At 28.9% G+C, this 24,666-nt stretch overlaps 1 protein-coding gene across 1 annotated transcript in view; it reads right to left on the bottom strand.

Annotated features, from left to right (window-relative positions):
* The window catches only part of LOC147079581 (glutamate receptor 1-like), a 270,499-nt gene that overhangs the window by 59,111 nt on the left and 186,722 nt on the right, over positions 1–24,666 (bottom strand). The window contains exon 5 of the mRNA XM_085942239.1: positions 16,602–16,805. Within this exon, the coding sequence (XP_085798365.1) occupies positions 16,602–16,805 (204 nt within the window). The remainder of the gene's footprint in view (positions 1–16,601; positions 16,806–24,666) is intronic.

The raw sequence follows: 24,666 nt of genomic DNA, 5'->3' as shown, positions 1-24,666 counted from the left end.
AGATATATCCATTGAATAAATATATTCTACATGAATTTAATTCACCCACATTATTCATAGAGGTTGGACCAAGGAGTGCATTTCTCAATACAGCCATTCCATTACATACTATGAATATTAAGTTAGAGCCTTTTAGACATCAGTATCACGTCATTCAACTGGGAGCTCGTTTTACGTGCGATCGACAATGGTTCGATGTAAGGGTGTCCCCTCTGCCCTCACATCATTTCACTAGTCCACAACTGCTAATTATTATAAATAGTTGTCCGATGTGAAACAATTATTTTAGAGATGCTTTTTTTTGTAACTTTGGAACTTTTTAAAATGTTTTGATTGCATCTCTTTATCATTGTAAATTTTTAAATAAAGAAAAAGAATAAATATGTAAAAATAATAAAAAAAATCCAGATTCGTTTTGTTCATTTTTAAAAAACTAAATTTTAATGATGAAAATATACATAAAATATGATGTACCTACTTATAAAAATCTACCTTCCAATAATCGCACACTATACGTAGTTTTTTCAAATAATTGTAAAAAAATAATAATATGTTACGATTATGTATATGCGTAATGATTATTAATTTATAATGGAAATTATCAGAAAAATAAATTATAGGTTTCGCTAAAAACTTTTCTCTTCGCCTGAACAATATTGGTCGAAAAGTTTATGAATTATAAATGAACAAATAGACAGACAAAAGTAAATAAAAATAAAAAAAATGATTTTTATAAAAAAGTAATGTACTTACCTAATAATCAGAATATTTGAAGATTTAAAAATTTATCTTTATTTATTTAACTAAATATTTGAAAACAGATAATTTTAATATTGACGAAATTCAATAAGTATTTATATTAAATTGTAGAATACGAAATGAGGTTAGATTCAAAAATTATACAACGTTGTATTGACTTGCAATAATTGTATCATTATGATATTGACTTCTGGGTTCTTTTATAAAAACGAGGTCCCATTTTCATACAAGGATTGAATTGAAAACTTTTAAAGTGTAGATAGAAAATCTCAGACAATCATCGTCCGCTATTTCCACAATGTGAGTGATATATTGCATTAGACCAAAACCCGTTCTATTGTTGAGTTAAAACCAAGAAACAAACCGCAAATCCCAGCAGAATACGTTACTGTTGGTTCTACAGTGGTTTTCAAATGAAATTCTCAGAGATATATACATATGTAATAGCTAATAAAATATACTACCTACCTACATATTACAAAATACAAAATAATTACACATTACCTAAATAACCTAAGGTCAGATAAAAACGAATCATTTAACCTAACTAACATATTGAGTAAAGCCGTTACTAAAATAGTGGCAAATTAAAAAAAATATATAACTAACATCTGATAAAATAGTGGAACATGTTTTAGGTATTTACATATAATTTGATTGGAATTAAACTTAATGTCTCTTAAATTCTAATGGATTCAAGCTCTGTACTATTCCATTTAAGTCGTTTTTTGCGACCCAGGTTTCGCCTTTCGGCATCTTCAGGCGTCGTGTACACTCACCAAAGGCAAACACACACTGACAACGAACACCCTTAACTCTACCTTATATAGTAAAACAATACAATAAAGTAGGTAAAAACTCCATTACCTACCTATTTAGTCAGAAATTACAACAAAAAGTACAATAAACAAATTATGAATAGCTGAAGTGTCAGTAAAAAACCCAATTAGTAAAAACCCTATCTTATTAATAACAATACACTGGACAGCATATTATTATAATGAATCGTCAAGCCTAATAATAGGTCAAAATTCTTTATAACAATAAAAAATACTACACTTAAGAGGTGTAAATCGTCAATTCTAAGAAAAATAATTAATCGAGTTAACTAATGAGATGAGACTTACCATATCAACATGTGTATCGAGTTTATCGTGAATATTTTCACACAATTCACTGGTTAAGAAAATATACACAACTAGTTTATTCAGAAACTATGATGTTTACTAGAACCCGCGAGTTAGCTCGTCTGTTGCCTGACGCGACACAATGCTTTGGAGAGTTAACTCATCCGTGGCACTGATCAGGTAGACATTTTAATATTTCGCATCCTGTATTTGCCAGATAAATATATTTTATGATAATTTAATATATTATTATCTCAATGTTTATTCTTTCATATTCAACGACCCCTTACTAACTATTAAAAAATATATAAACATACATTACATTAATAATACGAGTATTATATTATATTAAAAAAATATATTTTATAATAATTATTACTGTAGTAATAAATATTAATATAAATAAATTACTAAATCGACTTGGAAAGGAAAAAGGGCGTAATCCACACAAATTAAATTTTACAGGTAAAATAAAAAAAAAATAGACATAAGCTTAAAGTGCACGGTAATAATTATAAATTTGGTTTTAATATCCGTAATCTGATTTTATTATTAATATTATTGAATTAATTAAAAAATAAACCAACTCAAATTATGCTTAAATCGTTTTTCCCGCGTCACTGCCTTCATTTTTTTTTAATTGCTAGCTAAATTTAGATAATAAATCGGCATTTGAAGCTTACATCCTTTGAATACAACATGTATTTAGTCGTAAACAACGTTATCATGCAATAAAACATATTTTGAAAAACTGACGGTACGCCCTTTTCCCTTTCTACAGTCGATATGCGTTCTTAAGCAGAGTATTTGAAGAACCCGTTATGTATGTAGTGAATTTAATAAACATTGAAAAAACAACATGCCAAGCTTGCATTTAGAGACGGCAACTAGGCTATGTAGGTGCCTTAACTTATATTTTACGTTCCTCATAGATTATTGATAATCTGGAATATTTTTATATACTCGTAATATGGTTGTTTTAAGAGTGCCAAAAAGCATATCTGTTACTTTCAGGACACATAAGGGTATTTTTGATTGGTTTAACGATTTTATTTATGTGAACCACAGTTTAGTAAAACAATTTTGAAAAAAAAAAATTAAGAAAAATTGTTGCGTTCTAACTATTAAATCGATTTGAAATACATTTTGGTTGTCATGCAGTTATAGCTCGAAAACCTAGTAACTAGTGCATGTCTAAACATACAAAAGGAGTACTCTGATGTCAATTGAATGGTATTTTGATACCGTAGGTAACACAATATACTTAAGGAAGTGTCCACTTTTTATAAGAGCTCACATATCGTACAACACATCAAAATTGGCTATCCTAGATTTATGGATCATATACATAAGATAGATGAGTTACTCATGGAAAATTTGCGAAGCCGAAATGAAAATGATGAGCTGGTTGGCCTCGAAAAAGTGTGAAGAGTTAGAGGAAAACGTCTTTTGACGAACCTGCTAGGAAGGGGTTTGATACACATAATATGCCTGAATCGTCGTAAGACGTGTGTTTAAATTCCACTCTGATTAATATATTATTATAGATTTTTTCTATTTTTTATGTTTCTGAGGCCACAAGTTATATATTCCATATATTATAATAATTTCATTATTTATATTTATAAGTACAAGAACATCAATAACAAAATGTGGCTGGCGTCTGAAGTATTCGTTTGGTAATGTGATTTATCGTAATTCAAAAAAACCAGATCTGAACGAAGTATATTAGATAAAAACAGAGTTTTAAGAAAATAATTCACACGACTTATAGACAGATCATCAACTTAGAAGTGAAAGTACTCATTCAAAAAATGAAACACATGAGTGCGAGACCTACTCAGTTCAACATTTTTTTTTGTAGATTTTTTTATTGATGTAATAATTTATATTATATTGCACTGGGGAATGAATATATTATATCAGGCACTATAAGAAAGCGAGAATAATTATTGTAAGTATTATATCCTCAAGAAATTAGAGAATTATTATTTAGTTAAATTATTAAATTAGCTGAATTTAGTGAGTGGAGAGATAACTTTGGAGGAGTTTTTAATGTTTCATGACAGTAATTAATTATTGTGTAGGCGCGTAGGTACTATCTTACGTAGTCGCTTTGGCATTTAATTTAAGCATAGTTTGAGAAGCTCTAATATAGCAGAGACCAGATGAATAGGAGTTGCCTTGATTCATTCATATATCCGGGGCAGGATGAATAGAAATGCCTTGACTCGCTTTTCCCTTGGTTCATATTAACTTAAAAATGCCATTAAGGGTCTCAGACTCAAGTTTAACTTATCGTCTGTAAATAAATCCCTTTCCGATATGAAAAAATATAATATCATATCATCATCATCATTTCTATAATGAGTTCAAATATTTTAGTTATCTGTGTTTTTGATTATCTATATGCTTGGCTTTTTTGTCATGTAACGCGGTGGAACGGCGTTCCGGCACCATTTAATTGCACAAAGCAATTAGATGAAACAATGTTTGCGTTTACATAGTACAAGTTAATTTTCCTGAATCATCTCATATGAAAAGACATATCCTGAAAAACAATCGCGTTTGATATGTGCATTGAATTCTATTGCCATTCCTTCAAGTGAATGTGAACGCTAATTTTTGCAAATGAATCTAATCGTTACCTCAATAAGACATTTGTTGAAGATCAAAACAGTTTTGGCACTTTTATTCATCAAACTCATCGGACCACCTTTGAAACTTTTCGATCCTTCAAAATATGTTGATCGGTGGTTACTGTGGAAGACATTCGGCCATAGATCTTAAAATCTTATCTTAAAAAAATTGCCTGCGGCGCTATTTCCCTCTGGCGTGCCAATATTTTTAAATATGTAGTTGTGTAATTGGATTTTTTGGTTAATGTTTGTTGATACAGTGAATATTTGTTGATACAGTGAATATTTGTTGATACAGTGAATATTCTTAATTTTAGCTCGAACACCATTTGAAAAACGCTACTACTAAACGCTATACACTGCGTTTAACCTTAGTGATAGGTAGGTGGCTGCCAAAGATCATAGACTGGGGGTCCGCTGCAGAATGTGGACGCCATGGAAATCAGTATATACTTTTATTCAAATACCTATATTATGATGTTTTTACAATTTAATTTTTTACAACTTTAGTTGTTTATTTTTTTATGCGCTTCGTGGCATAGGAAAAGTTGCTTTAAATGATATTTTTTTATTTTTTTTAGTAAGTTTGGCAAGATGTGAGTTCCGGGACCATTATTAAAAAAAAGCCCTGGGTATATAGATAATTATGATTTTATTTTGCGTCTCACTAATATATAATGATATATTTGTTACCATTGTTCATAACAACATAATATTATGAAAATAACAAAGTAAAGACATCGGCGACAGCATTCAAAGTCACCTTTATTCGAGCATACTTAGTATATAGGCCGTTTGAGAATAAAATTTATCACTATTTCTACAATACTCAATGAATAAATTCATTTATCCGACCTGGCTAACGCACGCTTCGGTATTGCTCCACTAATTGAGTAGAATTTAAGCATACCATATTATGGATACATTGCAAATATGGACTACTATATAATAATTGATGACAATTATTTCAGAATATATTTTCAATGGTTGAATTGATTGTAGTTAATGAATTAATATACAATAATTAATATCGAATGCGATAGTATAAACATTTTAACATTATTGTTTGGTTACTTACTTGTGTAGGTATATATTGATTATTTAATATAAAACTTTTATTTTACATGTATGGTTCAAATTTTTTAAGTTATACTTCTTTTCGGACGTAGTTAAATTGAGAACGGAAGTGGAAATGACGTCGCCGCGTATGGTTCACCTCATCATAAACAGCTTCGTTCCGTTTTTCTATTGAAAATAATACCATATTAAAAAAAATTCTTTCCCATTGTTTAGGTAAATTATTATGTAATTGTTAAACGATGACAAAAATATGAAAAATATACAAAATAAATTCAATAACTATAAAAACACAAATAATATAATTTTATGTATCTGCAATTAGCAAATAAGTGATTTTTAGAGCCCGTGATTTTTCCCGATATGGTAACACTGGGGTCTAGTCCGCCGTTCAAATTTTCTTACTAAATGTCGTAAACGTCAGATGATGTTAACAATTTTCAGAGATGCCATTATGGGAAATAGATTAGCAATAATATTACATAATACATAGAATGATTAAAACTAATATTCCCATTCTAAAATATTTTATAATAATTTTATTTAACAATACAACAACAATAGCTGCGTATAAATACATATCATTTTAATTTGATTATGCTCATAATCAAAACTTTATTGATTGTATTACATATGAATACGTGTATTAAATAAGGCTCTAAGTACCAAAAAGTAGTATTGCCTGTAGTTACAAAATACCGAGTCATTGCAGTAAAATTTCATGAAGCAGACCTTTTGAAAAATGTAGTTTTACAGTGTGAAGCAATCACGGCAGCTTCTATAATTTTAGGTATTAAGAACTCCGAAGTGTCAACACACCATCGTCAGCTATTTTATATTGAATGCCGTTGACCACTGCAGTGCTACTTATACCATTATAAATAAAACACGCCAACGGACTTACGACGTCGACAGGTTTAATTATTTTTCTGTATTTTTTTGACTTGCTTGAGGCACTTAGACTATAATTGAAGATATTGGCGTTGGTATGTAGAACATTTTTCTATAAAAATGTCAGTTTTTATTATTTTGGTACTTAGCGCCTTAATTAATACACGTATTCAATTATATTTTATCGTATTTTCTACTAACGTTTTTTTGTTTTGTTACGGCAAAGAAGTATAACTTCTAACGTGCGTACATAAGTACACATACCGATTTTTTAAAATAATATACACTATTATATTATTATCTACATTGCCTGTATGATACTAGGTACATATTATAACAAAATAAATGAAATGTTATGCTACTTGTATTATAGAATTATTTTTTTATGTAGGGAAATTATGTAACCGTTCGATTTTTTTATGTATTGAACATTTCTTTATTGAATTAAACATTTCTTTATGGAATCGAACGCCTTGTCAGAGTCTATAAAACCCATGCATGGTGGCAGTTTGTATGCGTAATTATTTTTATTAGGTATATAAATAAATTAACAACTCATATATCGTGACATTCGTGTAAGATTTTAGTAATTATATTATTGCGCAGTAAGGTTATTATTATATAGTTTAAAAATGGAAAATTGTGGTTGTCTAATTAGGAAAAATTAAATAATTTTTAATTATATGAACAAATATTGTAGATTTATTATTTTATTTATTGAAAACATTTATGGTTTTAAAGTCATCTAATATTTTCAAACATAAAATTTTATAATTTTGTAGAGAAGGAAATGTAGTATCATATTCAATAGCTATCTCAAAAACAATGAAAATTAAGTTATCTAGTTGTAATACTGAGTTGACGATATAGTAATTGAAGAGAGAGATTAAAAATTATATATGAGGCAATGTCATTTCGATAATATTAATATATAAAAAAATCGGTGTGTACTTATGTATGCGCGTTGGATGTTATACTTCTTTGACGTAACAAAACAAAAACAAAACTTGTGGTAACCTTGATTCTTCGACTAGCTCTTAATTATCTTGTTAAATTACACACTCAAGAAAAATGCCCGCTTATTGGAGCGCCGTTAGTTTATTTCTATACACAATTTCATATAACTAAATTATAAAAATATTTCTCGTTGTTTTTATTTTTAAAGTAACAACTGTCACTCTGACGTTTTCGTTTGTTTACGTAAGGAGTTGCAAATGGCCGAAAATAATAAATTTGTTGCCTAGGTAACGGAACAATTCTACTATCAAACTTACGTTTGTATACACCTGACTGATTCGATTCGATTCGATAGATTTATACTGTCGGGCACTCGGTGTGCGCGCGCAGCTCTCAATTTCACTTTCTACCAAACGCCCCAAAAGAAGTGTAACTTCAATAATTGGATACAATGTTAACGTAAAAGTTTGAGGATGTCTATATTATGAAATAAACTGATAGCGGCAATTTATATTAACGTAATAATTAATGCTATGATGAGCTAAACGTACATCATAATTTTACCCGTTTCAATATTCCATCACGATTTTAGTTCTTAGCCCTTTAAAGTTATTTGTTTACTCCTTGCTTGTCGTGAAAACATGATCGATGGCCTTAAGGCCTTCTAAGATTTCTGACAATTCACGTTCGTACGATTAGATGGGTTACTTAAGCGCAAGGAAACTATTCATTTTTCATCGGAAGAGCGTATCATATTTCATACAAAAACATTAAAATATAACATTATGTAAATAATAGTACTTTGGTACGAAGTCATTGAGTATTGAAATAGGATTTCATACATTGATGTAATTCATTTTATTTGATGTAATGTTATTTCTAAAAATAATATTAATTATAATTCGAATAATATAGCTCAAAACATAATTACAATCAATAATACTATCGACTTAAGGTATTTGATGGAATTTGAATTTAAATTCTAATGGATTTATGTTTTGTACTATTCTATTTGACTCTTTTTTGCAAACCCTTTCGTCATCTTCAGGCACTATTTACACTCACCGAAAGTCAAATATTCACGGTTTTAGAGTTAATTGTATTCGTTGTCAGTGTATACTTGCCTTTTGGTGTGTGTACATAGTGTCTGAAGATGCCGAAAGGTAAAACCCGGGTCGCAAAAAACGACTCAAATGGACTAGTACAAAACTTAAATCCATTAGAATATAAATTTATTTATTTAAAAAAATGATTATATTATTATTACTGAGAAAAAATTGCTTCATAGGTTTATAGAAACATATTTTTTGGTAGAAATGGGTATAAGTACCAAATATATTAAGTATTAATAAAAAATAAAAAAAAACACACATATAATTATATTTAGTACACCCTTTTACTGACACACTAACTTCTTTTAATGTTTGAATTCAAAAAAAAAATTTTTACTTTTTGATACTAGGACCCATTTATTCTAAATCCCCTCAATTATTATAAAACAGAACTGATTCCAAGTTGATTACATTCTTTTTAATCCGGTGCATTACGTTGCCATGTAGTTTTGTCGAATTTAATTACTTCAGTGGTCTCTATGCCTATCTTCTAGATGTGAATTACCAGGTACTAATGAATACATTATTTATATAATTATGTGTCTATAAACTGTAATATTATAAAACGTACTTCCCTAAGTAGGTACTTTTTTTTTTTTTTTAAATAAAATATTTGTTTTAGAATTCAATTAAACTCGAATTATTGTTAGTCACCTCTCGGAAACGATTCTTAACATAAAATAGTTATTGGACATAGGTAGATATTCATTATAATATGTCAACACTCAGAATTTAAACATACAACATTTTTATTTATCAAAAGCGCCATTCAGAATTGGGTTTTCTACTATTTGACTACGACAGTCATTATTTTAATAAATTTAATATTCAAAAATTTCAGATAGTTTGCAGACACCAACAATGCAGGTAAAATATTAATAACGTACTGTGTATTTCTGTGAATGTGATAAAAAAGTAGATTGTTTTAATAAATTGAAAAAGGTTATATTTTTTAAATTTTCAATTGAAATATTGAAATAATAAACTTTATCGTTAAAAATTTGAATAATTTTTAAAGATACTAATCAGTAGTAATATGAAGTCTTTATTTTGATGTAGATGGTATTAACTACACTACCATTGATACTCACGATGGCCACGCAGCTTAAGCGTCGGCCTATACCGTCGTGGGTCCCAGGTACGAATCCTGAGTCTGGCAAGTACACATAATATTGTTTTTCAATTTGTGTATGAGTCAGAGTATAGACCTAATAGGTTGAGCAAGTGGTTGACATCCATTTCTCGTAAAACAAATTCTTTTAATACAAACCACCACTCTGTGGAGGCCCATATGATCTTATTAGGATCGAACATAGTCGGGTTACTATAAAATATTTAAGGGCTGTAAAATGGTAAAATATACCTATGGTAATCAATATATTAATCAGTTATATCATTCTGGTTCATAACCAAAGATAAATAATAAATTATTAATTGACTCTCATAAGTTGTATAGCTTTCATCACTCAAAATGTATATTAACAGAAATCAGTTATTATTGGATCCGAAGTAGTGCTTTGCTAAAATCTGGGTTCATCTCGTTGTGTCAATACCTAATTACAAATTAATAAAGACGATACTGGTTATCAAGAGAGAGAGTGTGAGAGAAAGAGAGGGAGAGAGAGAGAGAGAGATTGGGTGATATTATGATGAGTTAGCATCCCCCCAATATCAAGACATTCTTGATTGGAATTTCATGACGGGTTTTCCCGGAAATAAATCATTATTGATACACCTAATTCCCATAAGTATACATGAGTGTTGATACTTTGGATTCTTACGAAGTTATAATAAATTATAACACGTTAAGAAAAAATGTATATTTATTACAATTTACACTTAACTTTTATTTACAAAATATGCAGAATTTTCTGTATTTGCAATATTATAATAGGAAGTGTTCAATTAATTTATTATTGTAAACATAACAAAAATAGTTATTTCACATACTAAGTCAATAACGGTAATTTTGTATGAGAGCAAAAATTTATAAAGTGTGATAATTACTGACTGATTTAATATACTTAATGAATTCAATTCAATTTGTTTTTTAACATATTTTGGACATTACAAATTATAAGTTTAAAACGTTCACAAGATGACATGAAACGTTTATTGTAAAGAAGAAAAAAACAGTGATAAAAGCGATAAAAATATAAAATAAGAACATAATAATATATAAACATACACAACCAGTGAAAATATAATTATTGTACATCTATAGAAGTTCAAATAAGTATACCGAATATGGTAAGGATACCCTATTTTAAGAATTTAGAAAATACCGTCTACCTAAACTCACACTCACGCAAGTGGAATATATCAACATCCGAAGCAATTTGGTTGAAAATAGTAATTGTCCTCCCAATTGGCATTATTGGAAATAAGAAGTATTATTGCATTTATTTATTAAAATTTTAATATTAAAAAAATGTCTATTTAAACGAATCTACATTTATTATTCTTCTCTATTTTTTCGAAACGAATAAACTAAATATTAGGTACCTAAATCTTCTTACTGTATAACTCAATTTTCTTTTCTGTCCAGCTGAAAAAGAAGCTTTCCGTTTGGTATTATTATATTCATATAATATTTTCGTTCGTATGCCATGTTCCATAATATGATTATTATAAATTGGTCTGAATATATTGTGTAAAGAGACACATCATTTCTGTGATTACGATAGTGGAAGAAGCTTGTATCATGTAAATTAGAGTGGTTTGGTTTACTTGAGGTAGCCATTATTGTATTTGTATATTATAATATGTAGTGTCGATGATAAAGATAATATAAATAAAATAGTGAGTGCATCTATTGGCGGACTTGTAAAGTCAGAAAAATATTACAGATTAGTCAATAACTGCTGAAAATTGGTTGGTTAATCGACGTAGATTCAAAGAAATCATAATATGCATAAAGGAAAAACTGAAATGACTCTCAAGAGCTTTGGGGAGATCTACATCTAGCAGTAAATTGACATACGGGTTATTTTGTAAAACTTATAAATCCCATTTTGGTGAATAATTAGATTTTTAATAATTCTGCCAAATCTCAAAATAACTCCGTTACTCCTCCTACTCCGAGTACGATTCTTGCAGCCAGAATACAAATAATTTCAAATAAATAAAAGTTTTTTTTAAACCTTAATACCGGTAATCATTAAAATTTTGTAATATGTTTTCAATTTTCTAGTCCGCATTTCAAACTAAAACTAAAAGGTTTTTACTGTTTTCTAAAAAAAATACTTCTAGATTTATAAGGTTTATAAGTATAGAATGACAATATTTAAAGCGATAAGATCTTTTATTATACATTTAAATAATTCAGGTAAGTACTCTATGGCCCTATATACACGTTACTAGGCGCCAGTCAGTCAGCCAAAGTTTGCTTTTAGGAGACATTTAGCACAATTTTCAGTAATGCTTCACATTTGTATCGCCATGATATACGTATACATAAACTGTGAGTAGACATAGTGGATCATGTACTGCTTTTGTACAAAGTTATGTTAAAACAATAAGTGCGTTGAAAAATACCACACGCGTGACCTCCGGCGCATCGTTTCCGTTTCCAGTTTCCATTTAGCATGTTGGCGAACGTGAAATCGAACACACATTTCGCGCGCTTTTATACCGTCACCATAAAAAAGTAAATAAACCTCCCGGCTTATATTATACGTATAAAGTCTTGAAAACTGTAAGCAATATTACTCAGAAGGAAGTAATGTGGAATATTTACGCTCCTGTATGAGGAATAACTCATTTTTACCAACTTTGTTTCACTGCCGCAATGACGCGGATGTATTTCAAAATTCCAGTTGGCTGAAATAAAATCATTCAAGCATTTCAACACGTGAAAAATTTCTGTAATCTTTATGCCCTTCATGGCAATACCAAAAAATAACCCCCCTTTCATTTTTCTTTCAGTTATTATTGTTATAAAGTGTATACAGACATTTTCCTACCTAACACATCAGAATAATATATTGTGGTTTCCGAAATTTATTAATAAGAATAATTCTGCCGTATTTATTACATATCTGCTATAGTACCTCGAAATCTATTGTAGTTATAATATATAATATAGTATATAATATATATATATACTCAGAAGACCTCCAAAGCAGAATGCAGGAACTTGCTGAAGTAAGCAACAAAGTAGGTTTGAAAATAAATGTAACAAAGACGAATATCATGTTCAACTGCTTTGCAGGCCAAAAAGAGATCCTCATCAATGGCACTCAACTCGAACAGGTGAAAAGTCACATCTATCTGGGACAACAAGTGTCTATAGATGGATACATATTTGATGAAATTGTTCGCAGAAAAAAGCTAGGCTGGAGTGCTTTTGGCCGCCTGAATAATATCTTCAAAAGTGACCTTCCACTGTGCCTAAAGCGCAAAGTGTTCAACCAGTGTGTGCTTCCCGTGATCACATATGGGGATGAAACATGGACCCTAAGTAAAAGAGAGATCCAGAAACTTAGAGTAGCACAACAAGGTATGGAGAGGTGCATGCTGGGCATAACGCGAAAGGACTAAAAGAGGAATGAGTGGATAAGGAAGCAGACAAGGGTTTGCGATGTAATAGAGTTTATTAAAAGCCCTAAATGGAGATGAGCTGGACACATAGTTCGAAGAAGAGACAATCGTTGGACAAATCTAGTCATCCAGTGGTATCCAAGAAGTACAAAACGTCCGCAAGGTAGACTTAGAGGCCGCTGTATCGATGAAATGATAAAGTTCTGCGGAAATACGTGGCAACGCAATGCACAGGACCGAGAGAAGTGGAAGCAGCTTGAAGAGGCCTTCATCCAGCAGTGGATAGATTCAGGCTGATGATGATGATTTTATAATATATTGTACATTTTTTAAAACGTGCACCTACTTATATTATAATAATATTAGTGTATTAAATTTCATGTTTGTGAATTGCACAATCTATAAAAGTACTCGTACGTACATTATTCTTTTTTGAATATGTTCTAGTTGTGTCAATAAATGATTGTTTTTTTAATCAGGGCTTAGTTGTTCTCTTAACTCGGGGTGATAAAAGGTAGTAGATTTTATGGATATCTAGTGATTAAATTACGAAAAAGTTTATTAAGTTCAATATATTGATAAAATATTTTGAACTGCATTTTAATAAATTATTGAAGAGGTATACGTTTTAAATATATAGGGAAATTCTTTTAATTTCGGTAAAAATAGTTTAACTGATAAAACATGATTATTTTATATAATATATTGTAATTATTTCTATCAGTAAATATGATTTATAAAATTATCTTTGCCATATAGAGCATTTTTTTTTTAAATAAGTAAATAATTATATAACCTAATAAAGACCGATATTATGCTTTGAAGGTAAATATTAAGAATTTAGGGTATTTATGTGAGGTTAGTCTAAACAAATCTGTAAAGTTTGCAGGAATGATGAAATGTTATTTATCATTAAAATTATGTTAGGGTGTAAATAATTTAAAAAGGTGTTAAAACCACGGAATGACCAAAATATGGGTTCGATCTCAATTTTAAACGACGATGTTTATTTACCTTTTTGTAGTATTTATATATTTAATATGATCATAAAACGTTGATTTATATTATGAAATGAGAGGCAATAATAATGCAGAAAGTAAATTTTAATAATGTTTTTGTTATATCAAAAAACGGAAACGCACAAGAGTGTTCATTATATTATATTATGGCAACCAGGTTAAACCAAATTTTGAATAAACTGTGAAATAATACGGGGAGTTATCAAAAACAACGTATTTAAACGTAAGTACCTAATTAATTAAAAAAAAACTGTTAAATGAGAGTTAGATAGAAAATCACCCTTTTCCTTGGCAATCAAAGTATAGTAAGAAAATCTTAAATATTTGTGCGTTGTAAATATTTTTTTCGATGCGATGTTTTTTTAGTGCGAATGGTTTCATTATTTATTATATTTTACTGAAGGTCTCTATTTATGTACGAGTACCTACTTCTGACAACCACTTGGACTAAAAATTCATTATTGTTGAAACCGCTGGTTCCTCTGCATCAAAGTTATTTTCAAATATTATTTTTCTGTTCCCAGAGGCTATACAACTTTGGGGGTTTGAGCTTTGACCTTTTTAGCCCTATAGTAGAACCAATATTAAGTTCAGGGATCATTTAAATCCATTTATTTGTTATCATTTTGTATTTAATTGGATAAGGATAATCATTGATATTGGCATAGTTTATTTTGATAAATAAAGATTGTAATAAAAATTATTACTTTAATGGAATTAAATGCATTAATTAAAAGAAACTAATATTCCGTAATGTAATTTATATTATTTATGTAGATTGAGCAGGTATATTATTTTATTTTACTTTAATTGATAAAATTCTTTGTTAAAAATTAGCCCGATTTATTTTTTTTACGTCGGTAAGGAATTATTAAAAATAAGCAGTTTCAGATATTTTGAAAAATATTATATATTATCTTATGTAGTGAAATCCAGCGATATATTATATTTTTAATATAGCCTACTCGTAGGAGCATCGTTATAAATCTTCTTTTATGCCTTTAAAAAGGTCATCCCAAACGACATCTTTTTATGCTTAGATAATAATAATTGCTGGTACGCACTTTTGAAAATATTCCTAATATCTAAATAATTTACTTTAAATTGGCTGCTTTAATCTTTTTGTATAAAACAAAATAAACGCTAAAATGTGTGGTAAGGTATTTTTATTTTGAAAACATTAAACTTACATTATAATTTGCTGAAAGCAAGGCAAAAATAATAATATTATAGGTACCAATAGTAAATTTTGTATTCTAAAATATATGTGGTGCGTTAAGAATTTAGATCGTATCGATAAACGTCAACGGAAGCATTATCATAATTAAATGAGCTCTAAACAATTCTGTCTATTATGGTTTCTTTAAATATGAGAAAACAATAAAAGTACCCAGTTATCACTGTTACATACATACCTACTCAATAAAAATATAATTTATCAAGAAAGTGCAAGTGATGTAGGTAATATGTTTTTAGCATTTTTGGTTTTGATGGAAGTGTTATTAGTAGGTAATATATTATATTAATTCAATATATTGCCAGCAATTAAACAAATGCGCAAAATTGCCTTTTTGTCATGGAAAATTAGTACTTAATACCTATATACCTACAAATAATTTATAAATTATGTATACAAAAATAATATTGTCAATAAAACAGTTCATCGTAAGCAAAAATAAGTTCAAAATTTGGTTTTTTTTTCTGTTTTATTAAAAATATTCACTAAAGTTACGCGCCTTTCAATAAGCAACAAAAATATTTAGAAAATTTGAATCAAAATTTAAATTATAAAAATTTCTTAATTAAATATGCTTTGACACAAAGGGTGTAAAAAATAATATAGATAAATATAATATTATTTTGACGGGATCAGTAGGCCGTAAATATTCTATGATTACAGTAAAAGAAATTGAAAAATAATCTGAAACTCTGATTGTGTCAATTGAATCTACAATAAAAAAATAGTTATCAATTTAACGAAATAAGAAAATAAAATATTTTAACTTAATTATTACTATTTTGAATATAACACTAAACAGATATATTCATTTAATACAATTTTGTTATTAAATATTATGATGGAAAATGATTTATAATTGAATAAAGAGACATTTGGTTATGTCCCCATTTTTAATATAAATACAACAAACATAATATTGTATATCATGAATGCATGAAACTATTTATTTGTATATTACCTGTGAACTTAATACAATGATGTAAATTTTACCTTCACTTAATTTATATATAAGTATATATTTAGCTGATGACAACTTCAGAATAATTAATTAACACCAACTAAATTTTGTAAATATTATTATTAAATAATGAAAATTTAGAATTGAAATTGGGAGAAATCCAATAATGTTAAGTAGAACGATATTTTTAGTATTATTATTATTGACCAAGAAGTATTGAGTTTCAATATTATTTAATGATAGTCGCAAAGCATTATTGAAAAAGTTTTATAATAATTACCTTTCTGAGAAGTCTCGATATTTTGTCACCGTGCTCCCATGGAGTGACCCATCCTTTCGGGGTGCAGTCAAGGGATCGAGAAGTATTGCTGAAGATCTGAGCTCGTCGCGAGTTTCCTCTCATGGACTCTTGCTTCTTTCTCATCAGGCGGCTGAATGCTTCAATCAAGACGTATACTGCATCGTACATAAGCGCTGCTTGGGCCTGGAAAAAGAGAGATACATACTATATTTTAATATATTGTTAGATAATAATATTAGTAAGATAATCGTACTAATGCATACAACCAAGTGTATGTATTCTGTTTATAACATACATTATATTCTGTTGATGTTATTTTAAGATATTATGATCTACTTATATAATAATAATTAACAAAACACTAGGTATATGTAATATACCAAAAATCAGAAATAGTAAATCCGTTCACTCATTTTACAACGTTTTTCTTAGCTCGTATTCGTATTTTTGTCCGGTGGTTCTTTGTCTGGTACAAATATTGCAATCGATTTTTAACTAACTTCCCGACTAGCTAGACATTTGAAACTTTTAGAATATATCAGAACACGATGCCAATGCATTTTTAATTACTTTTAGCCATCTTTAATTATAATTGAATTCATTTTTAGTTAATTCTGTTTTGTTTGAAAAGTTATTTCGACACCATTATTGGTTGGTCTGGGGTCCTAGCAACTAAATTATTAATATATAGTGCGTTACTATGGAAATCAATATAAATTTCAAAATGAAATTTCAGTATTATTTCTATCAAGTACAAATTTTTTTCATCGTTTAAGCTAGTCAAGTCAAGTTTATATAATTCAACAGAAAATTTAAAAAACGTTGTATATAAAAAGTTCTTTTTATTTTGGCATTATTTCTATATTATAATGAATGAGCCAAAGTACGTAGGTAATAATTCAATTAACTTTGAAAATATTTTGAGCATCGTTGATAGTAATTGACAATGTTTAATAACTGAATTAATAATGTATTAATGAATTTAATAGGTAGATAACTCGTTTTTTTTTTTAAAGAGATAATAAATTTTATGAATGTTTTATTTAAATGTTATGATTTCATGGCGAGGAGACAAATAAAAAATTAGCAGTCAACTATGTGTTTTGGCAAAACGGCTGTAGGTATGTATTGTTGTTATTTTATTTTCTCTCATATTTACCCGCGGATAGATTTTTTATTCAAATTACACGAAGAAAAGTAATAATGCTGGAAAACGGTCGTAAATCAACTTCACAGTAAACCTTATGAAAACGAAATTATCAGAGAACACTGGCGAAAATCGTGTTTGTTTTTTTCCATAGGCTTAACTTAATTCATGCACGATTGTAAGCTTGTTGCCATAAAACATATAATTCAAACTTGTCACCGAGAAAAGAAAAATAAAGTTTTTTCTACCAATAAGACTTAAGTGTAAACGCGTATTATTTGAAACAAGCTAATTTGGCTGTGATTTATGGTTTAGAAAGCCGGTGTAGAGATATTATACCTACCTACATAATGATAGTTTTTATTAAGCGTAACGTGCCGAATTTTATGACTATTTTTATTTTAGAATCCCATGATATTATTAAGATGATACATCAGTGAAACGGCAAATAATTTTCAACTATAGGCACGATGAAATTTTGGACTCGCTGGCATTTGGAGAGCGAACGTCGAGGTGTGAATACGTCAATTGGTTTCGTGATGGCGACGGGGGTATTAATTCTTAAATCGTGTAAAGATGACTAAAACGTTACCCATTTACTTGAAAAAGAAAACATGTCAATGAATATATTACTATTGTTACTAATAGAACAATAAATAGAATATTAAATGGACGCATGTTGGATTTATATGACAAATTATATTTCGTTCGGCATGCGTCATTTGCACCCGCGACCTGCAATCCGCACATTGCCTAGCCATGATTTTTTTAGACCATGCCTCAACTTTACTAAGGTATAGCCTTAATATATTATATAGAGACCGGATTACATGCATTTGCATATTTGAATATCGACCGTGTTTAGGAAAAAACGGCGTAACCCACACAGAAATTTTTTTACAGGAGAGACAGAAAAACGTTTTTTGAATGATTTTGGTTTAATGTTAATAAAAAAATAGGCACAGACATTGGGTGCATGATGATTGATGATTTGGTGTAATATCTTTTCGATCTACTAATATTTAAAGAAGTTATTACAGAAAAATCATTAAAATGGAGGGTAAATGCTTTTTTCCTTTAATTAAAACTTAATTAAAGCTCAATGAAAACCTGTATGTAGATAATAAATCGGCATTTGCGGCTTTTTACAGAACGTGTATTTAGTTGTATACATTGTTAATATCTAATAAAAGCACTTTTCGAAAAATCGAGGGTAACGCCCTTTTTCCTAAACACAGTCGAATGCAATTGCATATTTAGCCCATTCTCACCGTTTATTGCATATTCTACTTAAAATCTAGTGATGAAGCATATTTTCGTTATATTTACAATATTGTGTAGTATACTTCCGTACCTGCGAGTATTAAAAAGCTTGAATCTGAACGTTTGTCGTTGACTGAATCTATTCAGTTAATTAATAAAATCCGCCAAATTTAATTAAATCCGAATTGCCATAGGTATTCCCGCGTAAAAAAGCTTCTTCAAAGTTTGAAAACATTTTGAACAATAACCCAGGCTTTTAACCTTTGATCCAAATTGATAGTTTTATTAATGGAGCTGGTGAATTTTTCCCAGAAACAATAAGTACTAACATAGCGCCCAAATTCAAATACTGCCCAGTTACCTCAGTGGATAGGAAACAGTCTCTTTTCACTTATAAAAATATTTTGAGTGATCCATGACACAATTATACTACAGAATATTTGGTTCATTTAGAACAGTTCCTGTTAGTTAACGTTTACAAGGGTAACAAAATGTTAAAAATACGAAATTTTTAGTTAATAATTAATGAATTTTGTCGATACTACTAATTTTTATTAATTATCAATTAAGTAATATATAATATATAATTAATAAACAAAATATAACTATTTTTTATTATTTAATGTAGCATATTTTGATACTTTTTATGCATATTTTAAGCATTTTTCATGCGTATTTTAAGCTTTTTATGTTGCATATAATCCGGTCTCTAGTAATATATAAAAAATATTGACTTTGAATACGGAATTTAAACAGAATTTTACATGGACATCTATCCATCTTTAATATTTATATACATTATATAATATGTGATACATATTTATTAAAAAGTGACGTCACCTGCAGCGTTTTTTTAAGTTTGAGCATTTGTTAAGGTTTTTAAAAAAGGCTGATATATAATAACTCTCCCCACGCGCTGATCATTAACCTTATTATACTGAGTGGAACTAAATTGTTTTTTTCTCAAATATATTAAAGGCGTGTTTTAAATATAAGAGTAAAACTGCAAAAAAATCCACAACAATAATATCTTAATTTGTCTAATATATCGCTATGTAGGCGGCTCTCATGGAGCAGTGGGTACGGCGCTGGCCTTCCTTCCGGGAGCTCTAGATTCGAACCCGGTGAGGACAGAATATATTTATGTGATTTTCTCAAAGCCTGAGTGTTTATGATTGTACAACCACCTTGTATGAAAAAGTAAGGACATGGTTATTAATAATTAAAACATATATATATATATATATATATATTATATAATATATAATATATTGTTAGAACCGGAAAAAAAATAAACAAAGTTCTCCAAATACATAACATGGTAACGGGCCGAGCATATTGTTCAAATATGAGATAATCGCGGAAATCGCTTTGATCAGAAACGTTCTAATAGTCTCTGAATTTGAAATACCTAATTAATAACAATAATTTTCGGCGAACGTAAGTGGCAGCTCAAAACGGTGTAGAACGATTGGAGAGCCTTCTTCCACTAGTGCACGGGTTCCCAACCTATGGGTCGCGACCCCAAGCGGGGTCGCCAAGGGTTTTTGTGGGGTCACCGGATGAAACAGTAAACATAAACAAATATTGATTTTAAACCAAATTTCATCCCTAGTATGACAAGGCCCAACCAAAAAAATTCGCATTTTGTGTTAGTGTTGGGAAAATATTTTTCTTATCGATAATTACGACATATTTTGTTTTCTGGATTATCTTTTATTAATTTCACTAACGGAGATACTAATTTTATACAGTTCCAACTGCATCGGTTTATATTAAAAATTGGTGATGCATATATCCACACACGTTAGATGGAAAATTAAGATTAACCGAGAACATTTATTTTAACTAATATTTTTAAAGAATTTTGAAGCTGGTTAATGTGTTACAATTTCAACCATCGCATTAGATAATATGACTTTAGTTAAAATTATATTTTAATGAAAAAATCATTTCAATGCATTTCTTTACACTATTAAAAAGGCTTTCTACAATTTGTCAGGGTCGCGGGTCACTTTACTTTTATAAATTGGGGTCACGACTCGAAAAACACTAGTAGATTAACCACTTCTGTAGACAGGGTGTTAATAATAATTATAACAATTTAGTTTATTGTTTGAAAATTTTTGAAAGGGAAGAAATTTGAATAAAAAGAATATTGTGTAGAGTCACGGTCATAATGGTAAATTCGTTAATTAATTTTCTCATAGAACTTTTATTGCAGCATTTATTATGGTCCCCGCATACACTGTAGAGAGTATCTGAATGATACCCTTTTACAAAAGTAGGTGGTCTATTTGATTGTAAACTATTCGTTGAACTCCTATTTGAAGGGTAGGAATAGAGGGACAAAAAGGGAGAATTATAAACAACCAAAAGCCATGAATATAAAAACTGTAATGTTTTATAAAAATGTAAATTTAGTCTAGTCGGTGATTTTCGATTAAAAGAGTGAGTTGTTATGCGAATCCATTACAGTATCATATTTTTCTCGTATGCGTCATTTTGTTTACTTAAAAGAAGAAGATAACGTAATTTGAGCCCATACAGCAAAATATTACTTATGTACTAAATTTGGATAGTACATATTATTTAATTACATGCCCATTTGTAGTTACTAATCACAGGTGTTGAAAGAAAATCTTTCTATGTAAACGCATTTAAAAAAAAATATATTTTAACATGCATATTATGTTTTACTGCCCGCCGTGATATTAAAATTGTGTGCGTAATTTCGAGTATAACATAAAAATATTACCGTAACTATTTCATTACAATTTTCACATAATCGCGACAAGAACGGTGGCTGAGTGGTCTAAGAGGTTGCAATAATTTTGAATTTAAGTTCTATTGGCGTGGGTTTGAATCCAACTTCCGATAAATATTTTTATATTTTATTTTATTACGAATATGTATTTCTTTTTAACCAAATATGCGTTAATAAGTTAATACTAGACTAAACAAATTGACGGTCAAAAATATTATTTATTTATAAAATAATATTTAAAATTGTCTATGGCTTAATGGCATAATTTTAGATAATATTTAATAAATAAATGAATATTTTTTGACTATTTTCTAATATGATTTATATTTAGGGTTTAATTTAATTTTTAAAAGTAACAAAAACTATCTACAATGTAGATAGTCAGTCAGTGGTCGTTAATCTTTTGAGAGACTGGGTTAAAAAATCGATTTTGAAAAAAATATTTGGTTAGTGGGTAAATTCTGAGTACATCCGCTATATGGAAGTACGTTGGAAAGTGGATATATCTTCAATCGCTCTCAGACATATACATGTTCCAATGTACTTCCGTGGAGGTACTCATCATCAGACTACTGATGATTTTACATAATAATTGTGTTTTACATTTATTTTAATAGTACCCTCGGTATATGTTATTCATATTTACTATTTTATGTAATCGAAGAGTTTGAATAGATTAAGTGGGTATCAAAAGATCGTAAACAGGGTTCCGAATTGGAACTGAACCGAAAACTGGAAAAACGGTTATTTTTGTCGGAACGAAAACTGGAACCGAAAAAATATAATCGGTTTTTCGGTTCGATACATATTCAAATACGCACTTTAACATGATCTTACTCCTCACTTCAGTTGTCATTTCAGCTGTAGGTAGGTCATATTATGTTTGTAAAATTCAAGGCGCAAATAAATTATATACGATCGAGTGACGCATCTCGACATAATTCACACAATTTATAATATAAGTGCTATTTTAAAAATTTATGGCTACGGCCGTGGGGTGCAGCATAACTGTTGGTTTCAGAGCGTGTCGCCGTACTATCATACAAGTACCATTAAAAATGTTCTACATTATAGTAGAAAATATATTTTTAATACAAATAAAAATTAATCATTCTGAGCTGAACCGAAAACTAGAACCGAACCGAAATATATTTGTTTTTACTTGAACCGGAACAAAAACAAAAACGAAAAAAATAACGGTTCGAAACCCTGGTCGTAAACAACGCTTAATATTTATTTTTTTGAAAGATCGGTACAAAGAGTTGTAGAAAGTACTGATAGGTATTAAAGAAGAATTGATTTTTATATAGCGTTTAGTAGCGCAACATCGTGTGGAAAGGTGTATATTAGACATAATGCGAGAAGATCACAAAAGAAGCCAATCAATAATAAGGCAGATAAAAAGACAATAATATGATGATAAATACAACCATAGAGTGATCCTAATTATATTTGGTAGTGAAGAATATAATAATAATTATTATAGACCGAGAAGTGTGTAAGTAGCTAGATAAGGCATTCATTCAATTGAGGATTGATCCCGCGTGATGATAATGATTTTTAATTATGTTTATATAATCAAGAATAAGGTTATCTATTGTATGAAAAAAATACGCAATGTGTAATTAATGATTTTTTTTTCTCGATTAAAATTGCTACGTAATTACGTTTGATTTTAAGTGAATTTAAATAATAAAAAATATAAATGTTGAATGATTCAAAAATATTTTTAATTTAAATATAATAAAATAGTTTAATATTGTTATAATCTCTGTCTGATTTAATTAAAATGTCTAGCGCTAACTTCACTGTAAGGTAATAGATTTAAATTTATACATTAAATTAAGAAATCAAATTAAGCAACTCCTTCCAAGTAGGTACGCACATAGACACATGTATGGTAATCTTGTCTTGAGCACTTCAAAGTTAAAGTTAAGATTATAATATGTCTAAATTAATTTATGTTACATATTATTTAAAGTAAGAACCTGTACTCAAAATATTTTAAATGATAGTCTATTATTCTAATAATGTTATTTAACATAGCGTGATCACAATTATTATTAAAATGATTGATATTATGCAACCATTAATAGGATTGCTTCCAGCAAAATTTCAGATAGGTAATTCAGATAGAAAATTTTCCATTCGAGATTGGTTATCTATGTATCGGGTGGTATTAGGGATTACAATACCGAATGAAAATACCAATAGGTACCGGTATTTCCTATTGAATACCGGTATTCATAAATACCAATAAATATAGAAAAATCTCTTTAAAATATTAATATTTTATAAAAAAAATATCTGAATACGTAGGTAGGTACATAATATTTTTATAATATATACATTTTTAAACATAAGTAAAGGTAAGATATAGACATAATATATGTTGAAGTTTACTAACATTTAGTAGTTTCAATACATTTATAATAATATTATGAAGTGATTTTAGATGTGTATGTGCCCCACTGATAATTCCACCTGATGTTTTAATATTTTATTATACTTTTTACACTAACACTTAGAATGGAAATGGAAGTGAACTAGACATCGCGTAACCCGACAAAATATATTCTGTCCTTTTAAACCTTTAATGTTTGTTAATACATTTTGTTTCCACTTTCAATATCGAATAAATTGGTATTGTGTGATTTTTAAAACCGGTATTTCGGTATCAAAAAATACTGATGTTGCAACAATCCCTAGGTGGTATGTATATTATATGGTAACAAGAAATACATCATATTATTATTATTATATTATTATAACGTAAAATTAAAACAATGTTTGTACTTAAATAGAGTACCTAAGTAATTATTATTGAGAATACAATTAGTATTACTACGTAGAGTGTCACCAGCTGA

This window comes from Rhyacophila brunnea, unplaced genomic scaffold, assembly GCF_057557595.1.
Source record: "Rhyacophila brunnea isolate RB1 unplaced genomic scaffold, BYU_Rbru_1.0 scaffold_1, whole genome shotgun sequence".
Lineage (NCBI taxonomy): Eukaryota > Metazoa > Arthropoda > Insecta > Trichoptera > Rhyacophilidae > Rhyacophila > Rhyacophila brunnea.
Note: the sequence above shows the minus strand (reverse complement) of the source record. Positions and strands in the feature narration are given on the sequence as shown.